This window comes from Arachis ipaensis, chromosome B03 (genome assembly GCF_000816755.2).
Source record: "Arachis ipaensis cultivar K30076 chromosome B03, Araip1.1, whole genome shotgun sequence".
Classification (NCBI taxonomy): domain Eukaryota; kingdom Viridiplantae; phylum Streptophyta; class Magnoliopsida; order Fabales; family Fabaceae; genus Arachis; species Arachis ipaensis.
In genome coordinates, this window is record NC_029787.2 from 14201033 (window position 1) to 14211013 (window position 9981).

Sequence of the window (9981 nt, forward strand, 5' to 3'; positions counted from 1 at the left end):
TGATTAACATTTTTTCTTATTTTTATGTTATATTTAAATTAATATTAACCAATTATTTCTTTCTACATTAAAAATGTTGACCTCTTCCTAGAATAAAACTAGCTAGTAGCAATAGTAAACTCTTATTTTCCCCTTCTCATCCCTTGATTCCAATTTCCTTGCTTATCTTTGATCCAGAGTTCAAACCATATCAGTTATATAACTTATTTGATTCAGTATATGTTGCCCTTCTACATTAATTTGTGGACTTTAATTAACTGTTTTTATTATTAATTGCCCCCTTTTCTGTGTTTTTGGTTTCCACCTACATCTCAGTCTTCACTCTTCATTGACATGCATGCATGGATATTCCTCCTCTATTTATTTAATTATTTTTCAATATAATATTTTATCCATGAGGATTTACATTGTCACTATAATTAGTTGATAAACTACATGCTTAATTAATCAGAATTAATTATTCCATATTATATTTTTGTAGCGTAATATGTACTCGTAAATGCATTTAATTTAATATATACATCTAAAAGTCAAGCATGTGCTAGCTAGATACTCCATTTTCCTTTAAATCAAATTGTGATTCATGATGCTACATTCATAGAAAAGAAACTAAAACAGTATCCATGAAATCATCACCATGCATGTGGCATGTGCTATCCCCTTCTTCCACGCTTTAGATTTGGCTTATCAACATTACAGAATTTTCCAGCAATTTTTAATTACTCATCTTCATGATTTAATTAATTTCCTCCTCATTGATTCTTTTTCCACCACATCATTGCTAAGAACCTCAAATACTCATCATAACAAATTTTCCTTATAAAACCCACCATTACATTCCTTCTAGCTTTGCATTAATACATTAATACTAGAGATAATCATCATTATCATCAATAATGTTGAGAATACTTGTATCCATTGCATTAATCTCAACCCTTGTTCATACATCATCTTCAAGTTACTCTCCCGCCACACAAAAATCCATAAACACATACAAGAAATTCATAAAGGATGAGTGCAATTCAACCACATACCCTAATTTCTGTTACAACTACTTGTCACACTACGCGTGGCAAGTCAAAACAAACCGCGTCACACTCACAAAAGTAGCCGTTAACATAACGGTAATGATTGCGAAGAGCTCGTTCAAAACGCTGACAAAACTATCCAAATCGACGAGCCTAACAAAAGCGGAGAGTTCGGTGCTGGCGGATTGCCGGGATAACATAGACGACACGGTGGACCGGCTGCAGCAGTCTGCAAAGCAGTTGGCGCGGCTGAACGGAACGAGGACGGTGGAGGAGAGGTTTGAATGGGATAGCATAAAGACATGGATGAGTGCTGCAATTACGGATGAGTACACTTGTACGGATGGAATCGGTGAAATGAAAGTGAGGGTTCCATTGCAGAAGAAGATCCAATCCAGTATTGCTAATGTTGCTTGGATGAATAGCAATGCTCTCGCTCTTGTTAACAAGATTTCTTACTAGAGATCCATCAATCTTAATTAGATTATTTGAATGAATTCAAGTTGATGAATACTTGTGTACAATTATTTTCATGTGAAGTTGATAGTTGAAAAATATAATTTAACTAATTTAATGATTTTTAATTAACAACTTCACATAAATACGACTACGACTCATTTGCACATGAGTTTCTACCATTCAAGTTATATACATACACTATAGAGTAGTGTTTTTCTTCGTATATGTGTTTAATGGTTCCTATCAAGTTAATTCATTCTGCTTTTAGTGATTAGTCTTGTTTTGCATGCATAATGTATAGGAGTATATATATGCGCATCTTGAAAACTCAATTATGCTAACAAAACCAAACCAAAACCTATACAAGAGAAATGGTGGGGTATTAAAATTTTGAAAAAGTATAATGAAAATATTAAATAATGTGAACAATAGATATATCATATATTAGATATTCAATTTAATAGGTGTGCAGATAATATTAAGTTTTAGGTAGGTAATTTGGAGGTGTAGTATGTTTTTACTTTATTGGGCTAATTTTAGAGTTTATTGTTTACATTGTTCACACAAGTCATTATCTACCTAATAAAATCCTAAAATTTATTGTATTTAATTTGTGATTTTGTTAAGTAGACAATAACTTTCGTAAACAATGTAAAGAATAAATTTTAAAATTAATCCAATAAAATAAAAATCACAAAAATCACAAGTGGAGAAAGAAAGTTACAGAATAGGTAACTTCATTGTTCATTAAATTCAATGTTTACCTATATTTTTTATTTAATTTTTATTTATCTATTAATTTAATTTTTTTGTCAAATTGTAAACAAAAACAATAAATTTTAATGATTTTTTGATATTTTTCTCCGTACAATTTAACCGGATATAATAAGTTAAAGAGGAATGTTAGGGGCCAATAATTTTGGTATTTTGTAACTATCAATTGGCCATCAATAGTATTTTTAATTGTGTGAGATTACATCTAATGGTGGGAGATCACTCACTTTTGATTTGATGGTTAAGTGCTGGCTAGAAAATACAAAAATTGCTGGCCCTAGACTTTTCCTAAGCTAAAATATTGTTTAAACATGTTTTTAACTGGAGTGAATAAATATTGAATTTAGCCTTATAAATACCGATCCAACCCTGAATACTCGATTACTTATATATTAAATTAAAAATATAATTTGTAGTGTTGACTTTTGATATTAATTTGTAATTATAATGTTACTTTATTATAATATTTATCTGTAATGATAATTTATAATTTTTTTTATTTTTTTTATATTTATCATATTTTTTGTTATTTTCTATAATTTTTTATAATTTATTTATTTTTTAAATTTTAATCAAATACCTAATTATCCAAACTCGTTCGGTTTTATTTTAATTGAATTGGTTTAAGTCTGAGTTAAACAAATGCTGAATTTGATCCAAATTGACACAATTGTATTTTAATTAGTTCAAGTGTACTTTTCGTGTAAATCCGAATTAACCAACCCCGATTACACCCTTAGCGGTATAAGCTCATCATTATATATAAAAGTATTTTTTTAGACATTTGTACATTAATTAAGAAATTCAAAATCATTTACTAAAATTATGTTAAAGATTACATATACAACAAGCGATTTTATCACAATTGTATAAGATAAAAATATGAATTATATATTAATAAGGTTTACGCATAGTGCACACCCTAAGCAGTCCATCTATATGATTGAGTTGTTTGTTCATGGACGAAACGTGAAATCATCTAGGCACACTGTCCTAGGTCTCTCATAGAATTTGATGACTTATTAAATTTATGATTGTTCAAAAGGAATTTCTCGAATTTGAGTATCTATACACATGTAACAATATTATATTAATAGAGTATGTGGGAACGAAAAATTTGAGAGTATATGCTCGAATAAGTGGCCTCGCATATTCAATATATATGAAGAGAGAATAGAGATCCGATATGATAAATGAGAAAAATTAATGTAACTAGCTAGTAATAACTACATTTGGATGATATTTTTTTAAATAAAAATATAAAGATGAAGAAATAAAAATACTTTTTTGAAATAATGAACATACAATAATTTTCTGTTTTTGGAAAAAAATTATGTTTTTATTTTGTTTTTGCAATTTCTATAATAAAAAATATTTATTTACCATATTTTTGTTTTAAAAACAAAAAATTAAAATACAACTCATAGTTTAGATGGAAAGAATAATAGTGGTGTCATGGAAAAGCATCTGAGAAAATTCTTTGAAAACAATTGAGATTAGTTAATGACATAAGTTAGCTTATTGGTCAAATCCGTCTACTCTCTGGTACCCTATTCTATCAAAATAGTAGGCCACTAACTTAACCTATATGGCTCTATATATAGCACTTGTAATAGGTAAGCCTAATAGGCAAACCATGTGAATTGTGATTAACCAATGCCTTAGCCAAGCTTATTATTAATTATTAGCTTAGCTTGGATATATAGGCCACTTTGTTATAAGCCCTTCTCTTTAAGCTTAATTAATACAACCATTCTCTTTAAGTAACTAATTACGTACCTTGCTTGTTACACATTGCTACTCTTGACTTAATATATATTGTCTATTTTATTCAAGGAGATTCGTTTCTTTATTATTAATTTTAATTTTGGGCTATATATTGCTTTCTTATGCCTATTTATGAAATAAGCCTCTTCTCACGTTCATTCATTATTCTTATATCAGACGCAATATATTCGTGTGTGTAATTAATGAGATATTCGAATTTATTAAAAAAAAAAACAAAAAGTATAACTTAATGCAATGACATTCATTTTGTATTTGATCAGTGTAGACAAAGGTTTCTTCATAATATGTTTATAAAAATTTATTAATTTAGTCTATTTTTCAATTATATAGATCTAATCTTAATATATCCTACCGACACTAAATTGATAAATTTTCATAAATATATTTATTCAGCATTTAATTGGATATACTAGGTGTTATATATGATGTGAGTTAACATTCCATATTAACAATCGATGACGAAAATTATTAATTAAGTGATTATAATTAAAATACAAAAATAATTAATTTATAATTTTTAAATGACCAATTTGATTGATAAAATATTTTAAGAACGGATTTAAAAAATAAACATTTTTAAGAACTAATTTGACTATTAACTCAAAAAAATAATTTGCTATAACTTGAAGTTACACAACATTCTAGCATAATTCAATGTATGCAGTAAAATATTAAATTAGGAGAATATTTTGAAACACCAATCAGCAAGACTTAATTCTATATGTAAATTTGTATTTTGTTTTTTACTTAATTGCTTACCTTACTTCAACATTGTGTATCACCTTCTTATTTTGAAAGAGGGTTTTATGCTTCAGAACAAAGCACCATTTGAAAAGAATCAAAGTATCAATAGGGAATGCTCACAAGTTAGTAGTTGTTTCGTGGAGAAAAAGCGATAAGATGAGAATAATAAAGCACATGATTAGATGTAGTAATGGTGTGTTAATTAATACATGAAATCTAAAATACTCTGGCTGCGACCACCACTTGAGAATTCAGTTATCTGTTTTCTTCCACAGTTACCAATTGTTTTACTTTTATATAATACATATATTTCACCATAAGTTTAGGATCCCAGCCTCATCTTAATAAAACCCCATTTATAAAAGTGTTTCTTTTTTACACATCTATATGGTCCAAAATTCTACAAATAACACTATTTTACACGTCGTTAAGAACTTTACAAGTTTGCTGGAAGAAGCAATTTGTTGGTCAATAATAAGCAGACTTCTGTTCTATACAATGTTTTAAGTAAGCCTCAAGTAATTACTTGATTCAACAGTAATATTACAAAATGTCAATGAATTTTGTGACTTTTCATGGGTAAGAAACTATTGATGCTAATTTCTACATACAATGCATCCAAGAAACGTGAATCAAATTCAACAACAATGTATGAAGACACATTTTTATCTATCTATTCTTGTTGATGGCAAAGTACACTTAACCACCTAGTAATTCTTTCTAAAAAACACAAATATATAGTCCGTACATAAATGAAATACTATATTTGATAGAAAAAGTTTCACATGTACTAGTTTACTTGACTGATATACTGGTATAGAATGATTTTGGACCGATTGATATTAAATAAAATATGTTGAAGGGTCAGATTTTGCCGACTATTTTTGACGTGATGATGTGATTATGCAAAACATTGTGAGAGATTTACTGAATGTCCCCTTAACCAAAGCATGTAGATTGAAAATTCTAAGTGGATGTCTTGAGTGTATAAACCTTGCGATGGCGGCTCAACAACTCAGTGTATGGGCCGCTGCATTATGGAATTGGAGATAATGGGCCAGAGTGCTTGGGCCTTTTTTGGACAATGAGTCTGAAATTTGAAACCGTTGTGAACAATAATTTGGACAAGTCATAATAACTAAATCATTAATTATTTGACAAAAAAAGAAAAAAAAGCATTAGATATAGAATTTTGAATTTCACTTTAGAGAGTAAAATACAATCTATCACCATTTATTTTATACGTGGAACCAAGAGAAAATATGAGAGAGAAAACATTTAGTGGTAAGAGATTTTACTTTATCCTATAAAATAAAAATCTAAAATTTAGAGAATCCAAATTCAAAAATATATACAGTGACAAGGATGATTATGAGACCAAAAATGGGAAAGGAAAGTAGTATTGATTGAAAGTGAAAGGGAAAAAAAAAGTCAAGTAAAAGGTAAAAAAAAAAGAAAAAACAATTATTTGACAAAGAATTTATCATATAAGAATATTATCAGAGTCAAGATGGATAATAATTAGTGTGTTTTATGATTTTTTCCAGTTACACTTGATGGTTTAGATGAATAAGCGACCTTGCAATGTAGAAGTAGGTCAGTGATGATGAGAATGTACTAATAAATCACAAAATATATGAAATTTGCGTTGTTGACATTATCCACGAAGGGTGTAATCAAATAAGGCAATTAAGGAATTAGTTAGAAATATTTAGTGGAAAAAAATAATTCATACATTGATTGAGATAGAAATTGAGTAATTTTAGTGATAAAAATATGTGGACAAAGGGTTTAGTCTTTTTGTGTTGCGTAAAGGTTAAGATATACTAAATTGGCCAAAGTATTCCTAAAAAGTTAATATGCAAGTAATGAAAGTAATGTAGGTAACATGAGGTTTTGAGAAAAAGCTTGAAGGTGGAACTTGATTGATTCGAACAGAAGCTAAAGATGTAGAGTATTTGGTCAGTTTTCATGAAAAGTGGAAACGGGAAATATTGGAATGTTATTAATGTAAATGTGTCGAGAAGATTATTTCTGTAAAAAAAAGTCATAACTCGTAAGCAATCAATTAAGTACCATAAGTTAGGGACATTAAAAGAGAATAATAAAGTTTTTTTTGTCGTAGAAGTTTTTGGTTTTTTAAAAAGTAAACTATTAAAATGGTATTGCATAAATACACTACGAATTCAAAAAAATACTAATAAAAAATAAGTCTTCGAAAAATTTTAAAATACAACATTAATATTTATTAATTCTTTTTATCGTATTTTCAAATCATTCATAGGCTATTTTATTAATAATATCTTTCAAGAACTTTTTTTGTCAACATTTCGGATATCGAACTAGTAGTTAACTTTTTTTTTTCGGCAACCAAATTTTTTATCCTCATTGAACATAAACCATCTTTACCCTCGTTAAATCCATTACATCAAATATTCATGAATACCAGAAAAAAATGAAGCCATATTTTGTTCATGTTTCGCCAGGGCTTAAAACAAACAACCCATCAGCTTCAACCAATTTTTGTGCACCGAGTGTCAAGCTTCATTCCTTTTTTAGTCACATAGTTGCTTCATTTTCACTATTCTTTCGGTCCTTCTAACATAAGTCATGGATATTTTGGATATTTAGTCATATTTTGGATATTTAGTCTCATACAATAAGATAAAATATCTAATCGATATCGGTACCTATCTGGTATAGCGCTATACCAATAAAGTGACCGCCACATGTAAAAATTTTCTCACTAAAAATAACTCTATTTTTTCTTTTATTTTCTTTTATTTTTATTTTCTTTCTTCTTCTTTTTTTACCTTTTATTTTCTTTCCTACATCCAAACAAAGTGTAAGATAGATACAAAGATGATTTTTTTTTTTCAATTTATGTATTCTCTCTTAAAAAGTAGAAAAATAGATAAAACTGTGTTTTTATCTCTGTCCCTAGTGTCTCCATTGTCTTTGTATTTATGTATTAAGAACAAATTCCAAACACTACCCAGCAAACATTGTTTTTCCCTTGTAATTGATAATAGAGATGAAGACAGACAAAGCCAAGGTATAGTTTTATCAAGCAAGCTATGTGGTGATGCTGTACAGTATACATTATTAAAGAATCCTTACTTAAAATAACCACTTTTGCATGGGACAAAATGGAATTGAAAACATGTATTGCACTTTTCAGTTTTAGAATTCTGCTGCATAATTATTTAATAATCCAGGCCTCTTTCTACCATCATCAATCTAACTCTCTCCATGTCCTCTGATTTGCCTGCCTTTTCGTAGATCTTCATGAGAAGTACAAAATTGTGTTCATTGTCTGGCTCCAAATCAAAAAGCTTGTTTGCAGCAATCTCTCCTATTGTTACGTCTCCGTGTAAAAAGCAAGCATACAACAAAGCTCCCCAGAGAGTTGGACTAGCATTCTCCGAATTCATTCCATTCACTATGATGCTATAAGCCTTTTCAATCATTCCTACTCTTCCACAAAGATTAACCATACAACCATAATGTTCCATAATTGGTTCTATTTTATATTTTTCACACATCAAAGCAAACAACCTCTCTCCATCCTTCACCAAACCCAAATAAGCACAAGCTGATAATAATGAAACAAATGTTACTTTATCAGGTTTTACTCCAGCATGCTCCATTTGATTAAAATAATCTAGAGCCTCTCTTCGTTTGCAATGAGCAGAGATTATAGTGTTCCATGACACAACATCCTTCTCTGGCATCACATTGAATATCCAACATGCTTTATCTAACTTGCCATGATTGGAGTACACTCTGATCAAGGAATTAGCAACTGACAAGTTCCACTCAATCCCACGCCGGATCACCCATCCATGAATTTGGGCCCCAAGAATCAATGATGACACACCAGTAAGAATTTTCGATATGGAAACAGAATCAGGCTCATAACCTTTCAAAAGCATTCTGTGGAAAGTGTTGATTGCATCAACCTCAAGGCCATGATGAACATAAGCTGCAAGCATTGAATTCCACGAAATAGAATCTTTATTGGGCATCTTTTCAAAAATCTTGCGAGCCATCACAATATCACCGCACTTAGAATACATATCAAGGAGTGCATTGAGGACAAATCTATCACTGGCAAAACCAGAACGAACCACGTGGCGATGCACCTCTTCCCCAACTTCGACCGAACGAATTCCTCCGCATGCCTTGAGAACCCGAGGAAATGTAAACACGTCGGGTTCAACACCCTCTTCCACCATTTGGAAGTAGAGTGCTATGGCATCATGATAGAGGCCAGCTTGAGCATACCCCGAAATGAGTGAATTCCATGGAAATGCATATTCATCTCTCTTAGGCATTTGATCAAACAGGTCATGTGCCTCATCCATGTAACCAAAAGAAGCGTATAATCTAAGAAGCTTGGAGGATATACCAACATTTCTGTGCAAAAGGGTGGTTGGGATAAGGCGGTGAAGTCGAATGCCGTGGTGAATGGATTGAAAACGGTAGCATGTTTCTAAGAGAGAAGCATAGATTTCGGGTTCAATAGTGATGCCCTTCTCAAGGGAAGCTTCGAGGTCGTTGAGGACTTGTTCAAGTGCTTGGGATTTTGTTTGGGGATTGGGTTGGTGATTGATGAGAAGTGGGGTTGATTTGGATTTTGGGAAGGAAAAAATGTTATGGTTGGTCTCTGTTTGCCACTTGCTCAGTTTCCTGGTTCTACTTTTGTTGTCGTTCTTCTCCTTCTTCTTGCTCAGAATGCACAACCTTGGAGGAAAGCTTAGTGGTCGGAGAGTAGTGGTTATTATCATTCTAGTCACTGCCTGTGGATAAAACCCAATCACATCACTAACACCTAGTGAGCAATATAGCGGATATGCTCTATGAACATTTCTTAAACTCCATTAACTTGTGCTCTAATCGTGGGAAAATTTAAATGCATACTCTTCCATAGTTATATTTTGAAGTCAATTTCTTAAAAAAATCCACAGTAATAGAGTGAATTGGATGAGGCAAGGGAGATAATTACCATATTCAAGGGAGACTCAGTAAATTACCTATGTACTCTCAGTATTTATTTGTAAATTCAATGATGTTGATCCAAGTAATCTCATATATAACTCATTTTTATTTAATGAAATTTTTTCTTTGTTAAAACAAAAAAGTACATTTGTTACTAACAATTATTTTTTTACGTAATTAATAGAAG

General features: G+C 30.5%; 2 protein-coding genes across 2 annotated transcripts; one reads left to right on the forward strand and one right to left on the reverse strand.

Moving 5' to 3' along the window:
- Positions 609–1779, forward strand: LOC107634202 (pectinesterase inhibitor 4-like). Its single transcript, XM_016337774.2, has one exon. It carries the CDS (start codon positions 897–899, stop codon positions 1488–1490), a length of 594 nt encoding a protein of 197 aa, XP_016193260.1. The 5' UTR covers positions 609–896; the 3' UTR covers positions 1491–1779.
- On the reverse strand, positions 7618–9886 carry LOC107629734 (pentatricopeptide repeat-containing protein At4g25270, chloroplastic). Its single transcript, XM_016332609.2, has one exon. The coding sequence runs from the start codon at positions 9581–9583 to the stop codon at positions 8000–8002; it is 1584 nt and encodes a 527-aa protein (XP_016188095.1). The 5' UTR covers positions 9584–9886; the 3' UTR covers positions 7618–7999.

What these genes read in the sequence shown, in the direction of transcription:
- LOC107634202 (XM_016337774.2), top strand. Translation starts at nt 897, where the DNA reads ATGTTGAGAATACTTGTATCCATTGCATTAATCTCAACCCTTGTTCAT.
- LOC107629734 (XM_016332609.2), bottom strand. Translation starts at nt 9,583, where the DNA reads ATGATAATAACCACTACTCTCCGACCACTAAGCTTTCCTCCAAGGTTG.